The sequence below is a fragment of the Thalassophryne amazonica genome, chromosome 17 (genome assembly GCF_902500255.1).
Source record: "Thalassophryne amazonica chromosome 17, fThaAma1.1, whole genome shotgun sequence".
In the NCBI taxonomy this organism is placed as follows: domain Eukaryota; kingdom Metazoa; phylum Chordata; class Actinopteri; order Batrachoidiformes; family Batrachoididae; genus Thalassophryne; species Thalassophryne amazonica.
Genome location: NC_047119.1, coordinates 53,598,955 through 53,617,194, shown reverse-complemented (window position 1 = coordinate 53,617,194; position 18,240 = coordinate 53,598,955). Strand labels below are relative to the sequence as shown.

Here is an 18,240-nt window from a genome sequence, read left to right as displayed (position 1 = left end):
ACACACACATTACCAACGGAATACTATATAAACACAAACATTATCAACGGAATACTATATAAACACACACTTTATCAACAGATTACTATATAAACATACACATTATCAACAGAATACTATATAAACACACACAGTATCAACAGAATACTATATAAACACGCACATTATCAATGGAATACTGTATACACACACACATTACCAACGGAATACTATATAAACACACACATTATCAACAGAATACTATATAAACACACACATTATCAATGGAATACTATATAAACACAAACATGATCAACGGAATACTATATAAACACACACATTATCAACAGATTACTATATAAACACACACATTATCAATGGAATACTATATAAACACAAACATGATCAACGGAATACTATATAAACACACACATTATCAACAGATTACTATATAAACGTACACACATTATCAACAGAATACTACAACCCCTGGCAAAAATTATGGAATCACCGGCCTCGGAGGATGTTCATTCTGTTGTTTAATTTTGTAGAAAAAAAAGCAGATCACAGACATGACACAAAACTAAAGTCATTTCAAATGGCAACTTTCTGGCTTTAAGAAACACTAACAGTCAGTAACGGTTACTTTTTTAGACCAAGCAGAGGAAAAAAATATGGACTCACTCAATTCTGAGGAATAAATTATGGAATCACCCTGTAAATTTCCATCCCCAAAACTAACACCTGCATCAAATCACATCTGCTCGTTGACACTGACCCTATGTCATGAAAATGACCCTATATGTCTTTTTGCAAGGAATGTTTTCACAGTTTTTGCTCTATGGCAAGATGCATTATCTTCTTGAAAAATGACTTCATCATCCTCAAACATCAGAAAAGTGTCCAAAATATCAACGTAAACTTGTGCATTTATTGATGATGTAATGACAGCCATCTCCCCAGTGCCTTTACCTGACATGCAGCCCCATATCATCAATGACTGTGGAAATTTACATGTTCTCTTCAGGCAGTCATCTTTATAAATCTCAATGGAACGGCACCAAACAAAAGTTCCAGCATCATCACCTTGCCCAGTGCAGATTCGAGATTCATCACTGAATATGACTTTCATCCAGTCATCCACAGTCCACGATTGCTTTTCTTTAGCCCATTGTAACCTTGTTTTTTTCTGTTTAGGTGTTAATGATGGCTTTCGTTTAGCTTTTCTGTATGTAAATCCCATTTCCTTTAGGCAGTTTCTTACAGTTCGGTCACAGACGTTGACTCCAGTTTCCTCCCATTCGTTCTTCATTTGTTTTGTTGTGCATTTTCGATTTTTGAGACATATTGCTTTAAGTTTTCTGTCTTGATGCTTTGATGTCTTCCTTGGTCTACCAGTATGTTTGCCTTTAACAACCTTCCCATGTTGTTTGTATTTGGTCCAGAGTTTAGACACAGCTGACTGTGAACAACCAACATCTTTTGCAACATTGCGTGATGATTTACCCTCTTTTAAGAGTTTGATAATCCTCTCCTTTGTTTCAATTGACATCTCTCGTGTTGGAGCCATGATTCATGTCAGTCCACTTGGTGCAACAGCTCTCCAAGGTGTGATCCTCCTTTTTAGATGCAGACTAACAAGCAGATGTGATTTGATGCAGGTGTTAGTTTTGGGGATGAAAATTTACAGGGTGATTCCATAATTTATTCCTCAGAATTGAGTGAGTCCATATTTTTTTCCTCTGCTTGGTCTAAAAAAGTAACCGTTACTGACTGCCACAATCTTTTTTCTTGATTTCTTATAGTGTTTCTTAAAGCCAGAAAGTTGCCATTTGAAATGACTTTAGTTTTGTGTCATGTCTGTGATCTGCTTTTTTTCTACAAAATTAAACAACTGAATGAACATCCTCCGAGGCCGGTGATTCCATAATTTTTGCCAGGGGTTGTATATAAACACACATATCATCAACAGATCACTATATAAACACACACACACATTATCAACAGAATACTATATAAACACACACATTATCAACAGATTACTGTATAAACACACATATTATCAAGAGACTATATAAACAAACTAATGCAGATGTAGCAACCAAAGCAGAATGCATAAGTTAAGTCAGTACCTTGGTGGTGGCCTCAAGCTCAATGCCAGCGTGCAGTAGTTCGAGGACCATTTTGACGTGACCTTCTTTAGAGGCCAGGTGTAACCCATTGAGACCATTCTTCAGGAGGAAAGAGATGCAGTCACATAAAGGATACAATCTAACAATTTAATAGAAACATAAACTAACATAACTCTGCCAAGGCTGGAAAGTTCTGGAATTTAAGAATAAGAAAAAACAATTAACAACATTGCATTCTAACTTCATTAACAATACCCTGTTCAGACGTGTACCTTATAGATTAGGACAAAATTATTGAAAAAAACAGAACAAGGAACTTTCAACACACAGCATTTATAAACATCCTAGTTTTATTTTGGATGCTGACATGATTTTACTTTGTGCACAGAATTTTTTTTTTTTCACAAAAATCAAAAACTACCAGGGTAAAATTATTAGCCCCCCTGATGATGATAGTCAGTTTCTTGTAGTTTTCAGAAAGTCTCAGAAATGTCTCCTGAAGAATGCCAGCACATTTTTCTTTGGTGTATCTTTCAAATGCCTCCAGATTTGATGGTCTTCTGGCATGGACCTTGGTCTTCAGTTCACCCCACAGATGTTCAATGGGATTTAAGTCTGGGCTTTGTGTAGGCCAGTCAGTGGCATTCATGTTGGTCTTCTGGAGGTAGTTCTTGACAAGGAACAATGTATGTTTTGGGTCATTGTCATGTTGGATAACAAAGCGATGACTCAGACCCAGTTGTGCTGCTGCTGACTGCTTGAGGTTTTCTTTCAAAATCTACACATAACCTTCTTTCATCATGATTCCTTGAGGAGATTCTCAGTTTCTGATGCACTGAAGCATCCCCACAGGATAATACTCCCACCGCCCTGTTTCCCTGTGGGGACAGTGGTTTTGGATTACCTCTCCCTTCTTTCTCCAAACACAAGCAACATCTCTATGGCCAAAGGGCTTTAGTTTCATCTAAACCCACTGCACATCATGAAGACTCTGGAGAGGCTGCTCCTTGGCCACCTGAGACTGAGAATCCCCTACATTTCAGGTACCAGGAGCATAATGGAGTGAATGATGCTGTCCTCTACATGCTCCACCGGGCTCACACATACCTGTAAGAGCTGGGGAGTTATGTCAGGATTATGTTCTTTGACTTTTTGCATGCTTTTAATATTATCCAGCCTCTCTTACTGAGAGAGAAGCTTAGAAAGATTCCTGGATTACAGACTACCTGACAGGACGACCAGAGTTTGTCAGGCTGGGGAACTGTGTCTGAGTGAGCAGCACTGGGGCTCCACAGAGCACTGTTCTCACCCCCTACCTGTTCACTCTGTACACAGCAGACTTTAATGACAACTCTAACTCTTGCCACATCCAGTAATATTCAGATGACACAGCCATTGTGGCATATGCGCGGAGAGGGCAGGAAGGGGAGTACAGAGACCTGGTGAGGGTCTTCAGTGACTGGAGCGAACATGTTGTTCTCCTGAACATGTCCAAGATCAAGGAGCTGGTTGTGGACTTCCGCAGGTCCAGGTTTCCCGTGCAACCCAATAGCAACCGGGGCAACAACACTGAGATGATGCAGACCTATAAATACTTAGGTGTGCACCTGGACAACAAGCTGGGCTGGTCGGCAAATGTGGATGCGCTCTACAGGAAGGGACAGAGTTCGCCGTTTTTCCTAAGGAAGCTCAGGTCCTTTGATGTCTGTGGGGAGATGCTGCAGATGTTCTATCAGTCGGTAGTGGCAAGCATAGTCTCCTATGTTGCTGTCTGCTGGGGAGGCAGCATCACAGACAGGGACACCAACCAGCTGGACAGGATTGTCAGCCACTTGGGGCCCCTGTAGTGGAGCCACCCGCTCCACTATATCCTGAATTTCCCCTGGGGGATTAATGAATTATGTATGTATGTATGTATGTATGTATGTATGTATGTATGTACGTACGTACGTACCTACCTACCTACCTACCTACCTACCTACCTACCTACCTACCTACCTACCTACCTACCTACCTACCTACCTACCTACCTACCTACCTACCTACCTATCTGACCAAAGAACATGCTTCCAGTATGCACAATCTTTCTCCAGGTTGTCCTCAACATACTTCAGTCCTGTTTGAAAGTATCTTGAAGGAGTTTTTCTTGATCTGCACCCTCATAGTTCTCCTCTCCAGGTTTCTAGTTATCATCTTCTGTGAGACTACAACTCCAGACTTGGCCAGGTCATTCACTAGTTTATTGGCAGTTGTTCTGGAGTCTTTAGACACATGTCTCACTAGTTTTCTTTCCAGAGTTCTTGAAATATTTTGCATCTTAGCTCTGCCAGGCTTGTTCTTTTCTGTGTGGCTCTCTTTAAATTTCTTGATGAAACTTCTCACTCCACTTGGAAACCCTGTGGTAACTCCTTCTCCTGCTCTGTGAGCATCAACAATTCATTTTTTTCAATTCTTAAACTGATAACTTTTGATGTTTTCTCAGTCACAGCTCAAACCCTGACTGAAGTTTTTATGCTGTGTGTACATTGAAGATAACTTCAATCCGAACTCGATTTTTACAAGTTTTGAGAATCACAAGGTTAAAGCTCATCATTACACAACAGTGGTTTGTGCTGTGGTTCACCAAAAATGTCCATTCTTAGGGGCCTCATTAATTCTGACCCTGTGTGCAAAGTAAATAATGTAAGCATCCAAAATAAAAGTAGGATGTTTAGAAATGCTGTGCTGAAAATGCCTTGCTCTGTAAAAAAAAAAAAGAAGTATTTTGAAAAATTCTGAAGAAAACACTAAATTTCAGAGGGGCTAATAATTTTTTCTGTACCTCAGCTGGACCTGCACAAAACTTCACTTACAGTTTGTCATGGAACATGCTGAACCAGTGCATTTATTAGGTTTAGGGAAATGAGGATTTCAATGTTACAAAAATGATTGAGAATCCACATCCAGATTCCAATCAACACTCCAGTTTAATAGCATTAATCAATCCATCAGGTTCCAGTAAATTCAGTTTGAAATATTGTAATCAGTTGAAAAATCATAATTTCCAAAATGTCTCAGTCAGTGTCACAGAATAGAGCTCAAAAAGCTTTTTTATTGAAAAATCATACTTTCTAATTGCAGCTTAATGAGTTAATTGGTGCTCAACAGAATTCATGTAATAATAATCACCTAATTACAAAACTTTAAAGCATTCTTCCTTCCCAAATGACTTAATTGCTGTGCATAATTCAGTTAAGACTAGTTAAACACAAATGGAATAAGTACAACTAAATAAGCATGTAATTAGCTTTTGTAACTGGTGAACTTTGTTTTTAGTGCAGCGGTGGGAGAAATGATCCCAAGCGGAGGTTCCGCCTTCCTTTTTTTGATGACAGACATTTACTGCCTGAAATGTAGGAAAATGTACGGCACAATAAGCACTGGAACACATCACTCATCGTTAATGAAGAAGCAACTGACAGTTCCACAATGATAGCAACAACAGCAACTCTGACAAACTAAAGAAACTGGAGAAGGACAAGCAGAGAGTTGGCGTTGTGGGTGAAGAAAACTGATTTATCTCAAAATTGCCTGCCTGTTTGTTTGTCCGTCTCAGGACTGTTGTGATAATTTAGAGCTACAACCTGCTTGCTGTAACTAATTTGTCCAGCAGAAGCATTTTTCTCATTCTGCTTCCTACCACGTTCAAATGGATCAAACCGTCTCTCTGTGGGAATCTGCAGAGCGACAGACAGGAACAGTGATGACAAGCAGTGAATACATATATGTGCCATAGACTCAAACAAGTATGCATTTTTACACACGCAGTGAAACATGTTTTTCTTCTGTATCTACAGTCTCAGGTGGATAGTTAGATATCTTGATTAAAGAGAGAGAGAGAGAGAGAGAGAGAGAAAAGCCCTTCTTAGACAAGTTGTCGTATTGCTCCAAATGAGATATATATATTTAGGGTCTAGCCTTCTATATGTCACATACATCTGTGGCAGTGGGTGGCACCAAATACCTGTGAAATGAGTGTACCACTCAATACTAAAGAGACCTGCTCTTCTAACTACACATTATTGCATGACGGCAAAACACATTAATCATCCCAAAAAGACAAAGACTGAAAAGCCTAAGTTCACAAGCTGAGAAGAAATTATGATAGCAAACTTTAAACTAATGATAACAAATGAGATGCAGCATAGTCATCAAACAAGTCTCAAGCGGCCAAGAAATATGGCTTTACAGACTCCAGTGTTCTAAGATGGTGAGCCGATATGCTAAAAAAAAGCTGACCACTGTCCTAAAATCTACAATGTGTCTCTATGTGGTTGAAAGACTAAAGAAGGGGTCGACCCCCCCAAAAAGTGCTTTTATTTGCATTTTCAAATAAAAGCATTTTTTTTATAAAAACTTTGGTCATCAGAAAGGAAAGAAACAGATAATTACAAAGATACAGAGTTGAAATATACAAAAACAAAAAGAAAGAAATAAACAAGACTGGAAGCTAGAAAGAAAGAAAAAGAAAAAGAAAGAAAGACACACAGACAGAAAGTAATTAATTAGTTATTGGTTTGTTAATGCAGATGATCTCAAAAGTTTTCATTTTCACATTTCTTGTCCATTCTTGAATACTGTTCCCTCTTTTTGAGTGCTTCACTTGTACAACACAAACTGAGACAGTTATGTGTGAATTTTTAATGTCATCTTCTGGCTCACCAGTGTTTTTTGTCTTTCTATAAAAACTTGTGCCCATTTTGCCACCAAACATCACAGTCAACAGAGTGATACAAATCCAAATCACAAACTAGACATGTTTCAAGTTATGGCTTTTACACCACAAAGTGCAACAATACAGACCGATTTATAAACTATCTGATGAACTGTATCCATGTTAAACGTTACACAGTTTAAAAAGGGGGGGGGGGGGGGGTTAGAAGTCCTGTTTTATTTTATTTCTGGTCCTATTTGCTTATTTAGATCAACCCAATGAAGAATGCACCAAAGCGTTCCACTGAGCCTATAAATACTTTGTTCTGGCTCAGCATTATTTTTTTCTGTCTTTTATTTTCATGGTTGTTTATTTCTCTCAAACACTTTTCAAAGTGAAAAGTGAATTTTACGAATGGTTATCAACACGGAGGTGTTTCTCTGTGGCGCCGGGCCATGAGCGGCTGCCTGCCGACGCGCAAATCCGTCCGCACGTCTTTCATTACAAAATCTCCTTTAACAGTGGAATGATAAACTGCTGATCCCGACCTCTTCTGAAACTTCTCTGTTCTCTCACGACGTCCTGTGTCAACAGAGGCTTAAATTTGGAAGTTTTGAGCTCGAAACAGGCTGACGACGGCGGCTCAGAGCGCGGCGCACCCTCCGGCTCCGTGGGTTGTCCTTAAAGTGACAGTAACACTCCATAATCTCTCATCAGCCCTTAAAATTTTCACCGAAAACCAGCTGAATTTCTCGAATGGTGTACACTCTGATGTGCCTTAGTTTCTGAAAAAAGTTTGATCAAGCAAAGCGGCAGTCTCTGAGCCATTCCTAAACAATGAAAAAATAGATGGGAGGGGTGGCCCACTCCTCACTCAAAGCCTGCCCACAGGCGAATGACGCAACCGACAGGCGTGAAAAAACTCACGCACGCCCACGAGGGTTTAAGTTTGTCTGATGTAATCGCACGTGATTCAAATCCATATAGTTTTTGAAAAAATAAGAAGGTCGGTTTCTTTTCTAATAGACCACGTATATCACTGACTTCACTTTGTGTGTCTCAGGAAGAGGCAAAGCTGTGTGCAAATTTTACACATACTCTAAACATTTCCCATAGCTGCCATTTAATTACTGGCACTTTATTGCTGTTTTTTATATTTGGGATTTGTTTTCCATTTGCAAAATAATTATTTTACGAGAAAATGCTTGAATAAAAGGTTGAAAGATTACTGGTAGACATGGTTGTTATTAATTAGTAAGACAAAAAAAGCTTTACAGACTTGTCGGAAATTAATGGATGAATTGAAAAAAGTGATCGGGTTAATCTGACTGATTGAAAAAATAACTGAAAGATTAATATGTTTTATCATTTGTAGCAACTTTACAATTAATTTTCATTCCAGGCTTATATGGTTAATTGGCAGATAGACACAAAAAGTCTTCTATTATATTAAACATTAATCCCATCACCAACTGCATTAATAAAACATGAACTATTACTGAAAGCAATAAAAAAATAATTACTTCAAAGTTGTTGGGAATCAGGATATTCTCCCAGAAAAGAATTTGAACTACAGTAAGTTTATGGCACATCTCAGTGATGAGATGTGTGGTAGGAATGTCAGATTCATTCGAGGTGGAGGTGGGATTACACCAAGGATCAGTTCTGAGTCCTTTTTTATATGCAATGGTGATGGACAGGTTGACAGATGAGCACCAACAGGACTATGGTGTTTGTTGATGACACTGATCTGTAGTGAGAGTAGAGAGCAGGTTGAGACTAGCCGGGACATATGGAGATATGCTCTGGAGAGATGGGGAATGAAAGTCAGTAAACGAAAGACTGAGTACACGTGTTTAAATGAGAGGGAGCCCAGTGGAATAGTGCAGTTACAAGGAGTAGAGGTGGTGAAAGCACATGAGTTTAAATATTTTGGGACAACTCTTCAAAGTAATGGAGAGTGTGGTAGAGAGGTGAAGAAGAGAGTGCAGACAGGGTGGAGTGGGTGGAGAAAAGTGGCAGGAGTGAGTTGTGACTGAAGAATATCTGCAGGAGTCACACGTTTTGGGTGGTTCTTACTTGATTAGCAACGTTAATGTCGATTCCATTCTTGATGTGATCGAGGGCCTTATCCAAGTTACCTGAACGAGCTGCTCGCAGAAAGCTGGTGGTTGCATCTGCCTAAAGGAAGAAAATTATAAACAATTATCAACAAAGAGTATCAACAGGCACAGACGTAAATGCAGTCACATGTTTTCTTGGGGGGTGGGGGGCACTTTCAGGTATATTCAGCACAGACATATAACAGACCTCGTATATATATATATATATATATATATATATATATATATATATATATATATATATATATATATATATATACGAGGTCTGTTAGAAAAGTATCGGACCTTTTTATTTTTTGCAAAAACCTGATGGATTTGAATCACGTGTGCTTGCATGAGCAAACCTTGAACCTTCGTGCCATGCGTGAAATTTTTCACGCCTGTTGATTGCATCATTTTCTGGTAAGCAGCCTTTGTGTGAGGACATGTGCAGTGCGCTCGGCGGATTTTCAAAAGACGGAATGACTGGAGCAGCGCCGCATCAAATTTTGCCAGAAACTGGGTGACAGCCAGGTGTAAACCATTTGGAAGATTCAGACGGCTTTCGGTGACGATGCTATGGGCATCACACAGATTAAGGAGCGGTACAACCGGTTTAAAGACGTCCGCACAACGGTGGAGAGCGAGCCACGCTCCGGTCGGCCATCAACATGCTGAAATGACCAGATTATTTCCAAAGTGAACGCTGTGGTGATGCGGGACAGTCGTGTGACTATCCGAGAAATTGCGGAAGAGGTGGACATCAGCACTTTTTCTGCACATTCCACTGTGACAGAAGATTTGGCCATGAAAAGAGTGGCGGTGAAATTCATGCTGCTGCTGACGGTGGAGCAAAAGCACCTCCGTGTCTAAGTCTCACAGGACATGCTGTGACATGCCCACCTCTTCCACAATTTCTCGGATAGTCACATGACTGAAAAGTCACCGAAAGCCGTCTGAATCATCTGAATGGTTTCCAACTGGCTGTCGCCCAGTTTCTGGAAAAATTTGATGCGGCACTGCTCCAGTCGTTCCGTCTTTTTCCTTGTAATGAAAATCCGCCGAGAGCACTGCACATGTCCTCACACAAAAGCTGCTTACTAGAAAATAATGCAATCGACAGGCGTGAAATAGTTCACGCATGCGCACGAAGGTTCAAGGTTTGCTCATGCAAGCACACGTGATTCAAATCCATCAGGTTTTTGCAAAAAAAAAAAAAGGTCCGACACTTTTCTAACAGACCTCGTGTATATGTTTGTATATATATATATATATATGTATATATATATATATATATATATATATATATATATATATATATATATATATATATATATATATATATATATATATATATAAGTTTTGACTCATTGGATGCAATGTGGAAAACCACGCCCTACTTATTCTGGGTCAGTCTCAAAGCTTCTCAACTACCCCTCGTACATACACATGTACGTACATACTAACCAGTCACAAGTTTGGAGTCTCATTCATTTCTTCACTGCATTTTACAGGTGACGTGCTGAGGCTTTCTACAGCCTAGAAACATTTTGTGAAAATCAACTGAAAACCCCAATTGCGTGAAAATATGACAAATAAGGATTAGCATAAGGCATGATGAGGTGGGTTACAGATGTGGGACAAGGTCATTGCGAAGTCATTGTCAAGCTCTCTGTCCGCAGTCTGAGAGGTTCGCTCTCAGACTGCGGGCTTACTTGTAGTTCCTAGGGTTTGTAAGAGTAGAATGGGAGGCAGAGCCTTCAGCTTTCAGGCTCCTCTCCTGTGGAACCAGCTCCCAATTCAGATCAGGGAGACAGATACCCTCTCTACTTTTAAGATTAGGCTTAAAACTTTCCTTTTCGCTAAGGCTTATAGTTAGGGCTGGATCGGGTGACCCTGGACCATCCCTTGGTTATGCTGCTTTAGACGTAGATTGTGGGGGGGTTCCCATGATGCACTGTTTCTTTCTCTTTTTGCTCCGTATGCATCACTCTGTATTTAATCATTAGTGATCGATCTCTGCCCCCCTTCACGGCATGTCTTTTTCCTGGTTTTTTCCCTCAGCCCCAACCAGTCTCAGCAGAAGACTGCCCCTCCCTGAGCCTGGTTCTGCTGGAGGTTTCTTCCTGTTAAAAGGGAGTTTTTCCTTCCCACTGTTGCCAAGTGCTTGCTCATAGGGGGTCGTTTTGACCGTTGGGGTTTTTCATAATTATTGTATGGCCTTGCCTTACAATATGGCGCGCCTTGGGGCAACGGTTTGTTGTGATTTGGCGCTATATAAGAAAAAAGTTGAAGTTGATTGATTGAAGTCTGGGCACTGCAAGATCCAAGTCAAGGTCAAAGTCGAGATCGGTAAGCTGGCTCAGGACTCGAATTTGGACTCACAGTGCAGAGATGTGAGAGTGATATCGCCTTCGTCCCGCCTCAGGAAGGCTGCCGTACATGCAGCATCACACTGTTCTCTGTTTCTGTAACATGTCTGACTTCTCGCCGGCAACCATCGCCCACGCTGAGTTTGGCAGCCGTTCACAGCAGAACGCACTTCGCTGTCTGCCTATGTGATCTGTCAGGAAATCTCCCGTGTTTTGTCTGAACGTGTGACTGTTCACCGACCTCACAATCCATTCATCTGTCACTACAGGAACACAAACGACCTGCAGGATGAACACATCTGCTTACAGCGCTCACTAAAACAAAATGCGGCATACTGGACTTCACACTTGACAAAAATGAAATATCTTTCTGAGATGTTCTTCTAATTAAACCAAAAATATGTGCCAGCTCCTCTCTGTGCCATCTCTTATCATTTCTCATGCATCACAAGCCAATGTTCTTTGTTCCTGTGACCCTTCTGATCTCAATGAGACATTATCATACAAACAAGATTACTTTCTCTTTTGACAGCTGCTCCCATTCCCTCTGAGGACTCTCTTCTTTCTGTGCTTTTGATTTTGATTCTAATCATCCCTTGAATTTCCTGTTGCTGTCTTTCTCAAAACTCATCAGGGTTTTTCCATCTGCCCATTCTTGTAGAAGTCCTTCAAATTCAAAATCAAACTCAAGCCTGAAGAGTTTAAAACCCTGGATTTGCTTTCTTTTTTCTCACAGAACCATTTTTTTCAAGACTGCAAAAAAAAAAAAAAAAAAAAAAAAAAAAATAAAAAGTGCATAAAGCTTGAAAGGGACAATTTTTTTTTCTTTTTTTGCTTAAAAAACCACTTTGTCTTTTATTGTCTCCCAATGACAATTTCTTTACACTGGACAATGTTGACATGACATGGTGCCAACCGTTAGTTGGCACCATGTGTGTTGTGAAAGTGTAGGTACACGGACCCACAACAGGGGGCGTAAAAGAACGGGCAATGGATAAGCCAAACAGTAACAATTTAATGTTGTAAATTGTGCACAATGGAATACAGACAACAATCAGTTTTAGACTTTAGTCAATTACACGTTGGGTGACGTGTGGGCAGGCTTGAGGATAGAAGACGCCCGTCCAGAACCGAGCTGGATCCCACACGGCCCTCACCGCCAACGGATCTGAAGAAGACCGGAGCCGCCAAGTCCTGGGTCCCCAGGTGGTCACCGTCTCCAGCTGTCAGACCTGGTACTGCTGGCAGAGAACAAGAACAGCACAGGTGAGTGTGAGTACGCACACTCAGTAATCCCACAGTCAGTGTTCACTTAGGAGGGAGCACCTCCACCTCCAAACACACACTCGTGCAGCTCCTGTTTCACCACTTATCTGGTTTGGGGTGTGAGGCGAAGCAGTCGCAGTCCACACCAAACGCCAATACCGCAGATAAGTACACCGTCACAGGAAAACGGCTGCAAATGAGATCAGACTATTATTGGTTATCGATACAGCAGAGAATTACCTCCAAGGTAGCAGATTTCTTGGCGGGGAGGTGGAGTTGCAGTCCGGCCTTTATGGTGGTGGTGATGTGAATGAGTGACAGCAGGTGCTGGTGACGAGTGACAGCTGTCACTCCCGGTTGCTATGACGCCCTCTCGTGCTTGAAGCCTGCACTTCAAGCAGGGCGCAATCTGGTGGTGGTGGGCCAGCAGTACCTCCTCTTCAGCGGCCCACACAACAGGACCCCCCCCTCAAAGGGCGCCTCCTGGCGCCCGACCAGGCTTGTCCGGGTGCCGCAGGTAGAAGTCGGCCAGGAGGGCCGGGTCCAGGATGAAGCTCCTCTTCACCCAGGAGCGTTCTTCGGGTCCATACCCCTCCCAGTCCACCAAATACTGGAACCCCCGGCCCTTCCGACGGACGTCCAGGAGCCGGCGCACAGTCCAAGCCGGGTCCCCGTCGATGATCCGGGCAGGAGGCGGCGCCGGTCCGGGGGTACAGAGGGGTGAAACGTGGTGAGGTTTGATGCGTGACACATGAAAAACCGGGTGGATCTGCAGCGAAGCTGGCAGCTTCAGCTTCACTGCGGCTGGACTGAGGACTTTGAGGATGGTAAAGGGTCCTATGTACCTGTCCTTGAGCTTCTGGGATTCCACCTGCAGGGCGTAAACACTGAATCCAACAGAGGTAACGGGTATCGGTTGCGAACCGTGATCTCGTTCAGCCCTCTGTAATCAATGCATGGATGGAGTCCACCGTCCTTTTTGCCCACAAAAAAGAAACCAGCACCCATCGGGGAGGTGGAGTTCCGGATCAACCCGGCAGCTAACGAGTCCCAGATGTAGGTCTCCATTGATTCGCGTTCCGGACGTGAGAGGTTGTACAGCCTGCTGGACGGGTACTCAGCACCCGGTATCAAATCAATGGCACAATCGTACGGACGGTGTGGGGGCAGCGTGAGTGCCAGATCCTTGCTGAAGACGTCAGCAAGGTCATGGTACTCTGCTGGCACCGCCGCCAGATTGGGGGGGACTAAAACCTCCTCCTTAGCTGTCACACCGGGTGGAACCGAGGATCCTAAACACTCCCGGTGGCAGGTTTCGCTCCACTGAACCACAACCCCAGACGGCCAATCAATCCGGGGGTTGTGTTTTAACACCCATGGAAAACCCAAAATCACTCGGGAGGTAGAAGGTGTTACATAAAACACAATCTCCTCCCTGTGATTACCAGACACAACCAAAGTCACGGGCTGTGTCTGGTGTGTGATTAGTGGAAGAAGGGTACCATCTAGTGCCCGCACCGACAATGGTGACGGTAAGGCCACTAGAGGGAGCCCAACCTCCTTTGCCCATCTGCTGTCCAGCAGATTCCCCTCCGACCCCGTGTCCACCAGTGCTGGGGCGTGAAGGGTTAGATCCCCACTCAGGATCATGACTGGGATACGTACAGATTTTCGGGGTCTCCCCACGTGGGTATTGTGACCCACCCTTAGCCCAGTCTCTAAGGACGAGTGCTGCTGTTTTGGCCGTTTGGGGCATTCTCTCTGTGTGTGCTCGGTTGAGCTGCAGAGAAAACACTCTCCACGGATCAGCCTCCTTTGTCTCTGATCTGATCGCTTTTTGGCCCTGCTCGTCTCCATAGCAACGTCAGCAGGGGGAGCTGTCGTCACGTGGAGAGCCCTGGCTATGGAGCGTGGGGAAGTCGGCTCCCTTTCGGACCTGGGAGGAAGAGGGACGGCTTGTGCCTGACCACGCCCTTCGTCTCGCTCCCGTCGGTGTTCTGTTAATCGGCTGTCTAACCGTATAACCAGGTCCATAAGCCCGTCTAAATCCCGCGGCTCGTCCTTCGCCACCAGGTGCTCCTTAAGGACCAGAGACAGTCCGTTTACAAAGGCGGCTCGGAGCGCAACAGCATTCCAGCCAGCTCACGCTGCCGGGATGCGGAAGTCGACTGCATACTTCGCTGCGCTCCGACACCCCTGTCGTATCGACAGCAGCACGCTTGAAGCGATTTCGCCTCTATGAGGGTGGTCGAACACCTGTCGGAACTCCCTCACAAACTCAGTGTAAACCGTTAGGAGCTGTGAATTCTGCTCCCAGAGCGCCGTAGCCCAGGTGCGTGCCTCTCCTCGAAGCAAATTTATAACGTAAGCCACCCGGCTAGCGTCTGATGCATACATGACGGGACGCTGTGAAAAGACGAGCGAGCACTGCATCAAGAAGTCCGCGCACGTCTCCACACAGCCTCCGTATGGCTCCGGAGGGCTTATGTATGCTTCAGGGGAAGGTGGGGGGGTTCGTTGAACGACCAGTGGAATGTCTGTCTCTGGCATTCGGTCAGCAGGAGGAGGTGCTGCAGCAGCGCCCTGAGCATGCGCTTCCACCTGGGTGGTGAGAGCCTCCATCCTTCGATTGAGAACAATGCTCTGCTCGGTAACTAAGTCCAACCGAGCAGTAAAAGCGGTTAAGATGTGCTGCAGCCCACCTAACACGCCTCCTGCTGGCGCCTGTGCACCTCGCTCTTCCATTGGCTGTTCAAGCGATGGTTGACGCCCCTCGGGATCCATGACGCTGGCCGAGAAATCCTGTTGTGAAAGTGTAGGTAGACGGACCCACAACAGGGGGCGTAAAAGAACGGGCAATGGATAAGCCAAACAGTAACAATTTAATGTTGTAAATTGTGCACAACGGAATACAGACAACAATCAGTTTTAGACTTTAGTCAATTACACATTGGGTGACGTGTGGGCAGGCTTGAGGATAGGAGATGCCCGTCCAGAACCGAGCCGGATCCCACACGGCCCTCACAGCCAACGGATCTGAAGAACACCGGAGCCGCCAAGTCCTGGGTCCCCAGGTGGTCACCGTCTCCAGCTGTCAGACCTGGTACTGCTGGCAGAGAACAAGAACAGCACAGGTGAGTGTGAGTATGCACACTCAGTAATCCCACAGTCAGTGTTCACTTAGGAGGGAGCACCTCCACCTCCAAACACACACTCGTGCAGCTCCTGTTTCACCACTTATCTGGTTTGGGGTGTGAGGCGAAGCCGTCGCAGTCCACACCAAATGCCAATACCGCAGATAAGTACACTGTCACAGGAAAATGGCTGCAAATGAGATCAGACTATTATTGGTTATCGATACAGCAGAGAATTACCTCCAAGGTAGCAGATTTCTCGGCGGGGAGGTGGAGTTGCAGTCCGGCCTTTATGGTGGTGGTGATGTGGATGAGTGACAGCTGGTGCTGGTGACGAGTGACAGCTGTCACTCCTGGTTGCTATGACGCCCTCTCGTGCTTGAAGCCCGCACTTCAAGCAGGGCGCCATCTGGTGGTGGTGGGCCAGCAGTACCTCCTCTTCAGCGGCCCACACAACAATGTGTGTGGTTTTGATGCACATTATAAAACTAGTCATCATAGATGATTGGGGTCTGAGGACCTGCTGCAACCTTCATCTGCCTCCACAGCTGTTGGGTTACAAGCCATCACCTCCTCCGCCTTATCCGCCATTGAGGATTTCTTACTTCTCCAGAGCCCATTAGCCGTGTTGCATTCAGGGTTCCTGTTGGGGCTTCATGGTTACTGTCAACCTGGTCTCACGGCAAGTCGTGATTCAGCAGCACGAATTATACATTAATCTATTGGTTCATGATATTGTGACGAAAAGCGCCTCATTTTTGTCACAGCAGCACAAATTCATTCTAATTAATTCCGTGATGGCCGCACAAAATTAAAAGTGAAGCAGAATGAAGGTACAGAGAGTGAACGTTTTTTCTGTGAGCTGCCGGGGTCCGCTGACAGAGCTGGATGTGTCCCCCTGCGACGTGCAGCTGTTCAGATATCTGTTTCGCAACTCACAGCTGGGGAACACCTGTACTGGCTTATAGGATACAACCTCACATAACTTTACTTTGAGGCGCGGATGTCGGCATGCTGTCCTCAGGTGGGAATAAATTATTGCTTCAGCGGACCAGCGCGTCAGCGCACCATAAGGCTGCTGAATATCGTGCCATACAGGAAATTATCCCATGGGACGCCCCTGTGGGATTTCCCCACATTGTAGTAATTAAAACACAGATCACATTTGCAGTGGATCACTGCGTGCTGGACACACCATGCTGGCTAAATCCGCACTTTATAACAGGAATTAAGTATTGTAAATTGTGGTGTTTTATTATTTTTTTTTCTCCACTGCTCTGTGCACGACTTTCCACATGCTCGCACTGATTTCGTGTGTGTGAACATGAGTGTGCATGGAACCGTCTCCGCGGTATCGCTCATGCCTGTTTGACCATGCGTCCCTCCCAACAGCAGGTGGAATGTTTCATGGTTCCCCATTTCATTTTTGGTTTGCGGATTTTCTTCCAGTTTCTGCATCTTTCGTGTTATGTGTGAAGGAGCCCTAAACAAGAGTGAACCCACAAGACATGTAGTGTAGCATAAGTTGCACCAGTAAGACTCAGATTCACCTAATCATTTACAGCTGTAGTCTCTAATTGTTAGCAGCTGTTCCTCTTTTCAGTGATCAACTCCCAACCAACAGAAACGTGCACATTGTTTTATAAAATCTCAGTTCTAACGCACCGCTCTCCTGCTTGCAGTCACTGTTCTGAGCACTACCTCCTCCACTCCACCACCACCAGTCCCTGTCCCTGTCTGATGCCCAGGGGTAGGCTCCTCCCCTCCCTTCTTCTGATGGCAGGATCTGATAGCTACATACCGGGGATCTCCATCAAAGACTGTTCTAATATTCTGTTCATTATCACTCCGGATTAAAATCTTTAACCTTTTCTTGTCTCCTGAGTCTTTGTGGTTGAACTTCCTTTAATTACATAAAAACTATTGTGTGATCTAACCATGTATTTTGTCATCGGCAAAAAAGGCGAGAAAATAGGCGAGAAACAGCAAAACACCACATCTAGAAGGAAAAAACCCATCCAATTTGGAAACCTTTTATGAAAACACAACAACCTGCGAGCAGCTGGGTTCCTTTGTCATGCTGACTCGGTGATGTTGACAAATTACTGGACCAGCTGTGTTTCTTGGAACACTTTCTGTGTTTGCCCAAGACAGCTCTGACAAAAACGACAGCCAAGCAGATTTATGGAAGGATTGACATGGCCTCATTTTCTTCAGAAATACAGAACAGCACGTCATTCTCTAAAAGTCTTTGCAATGCTCTAAAGAAACCCAACTACAGCTGCTGATAAGAAAACAGGGCTCACATGCATGAAAATCTACTTACTCATCACACTTGGCTCTGTATGATCTCAAAGATCTCACCGAAATGCAAAAAAGTACTGGAAGCATTTTGTATTCAGGTAATATAGACTAGACCACTTACCACCATTTTTTTCAGGAAGTGGCATTTTTTAGTATAAGTTGGTATCCACTCTTTTTGAATGGAATAAATTGTCTTGAAATTTGGAAAAATTGCTATCAAGCATAAATTTAAAAATTTTAATTGGAAAAACATATGTA

General features: G+C 43.8%; 1 protein-coding gene across 1 annotated transcript in view; it reads right to left on the bottom strand.

Annotated features, from left to right (window-relative positions):
- ank1b (ankyrin 1, erythrocytic b) overlaps positions 1 to 18,240 on the bottom strand; it is a 208,679-nt gene that overhangs the window by 121,665 nt on the left and 68,774 nt on the right. Inside the window, exons 2-3 of the mRNA XM_034192685.1 lie at positions 8,884 to 8,985; positions 2,112 to 2,210 (exon numbers count right to left, since the gene is read on the bottom strand). Of these exons, the coding sequence (XP_034048576.1) occupies positions 2,112 to 2,210; positions 8,884 to 8,985 (201 nt within the window). The remainder of the gene's footprint in view (positions 1 to 2,111; positions 2,211 to 8,883; positions 8,986 to 18,240) is intronic.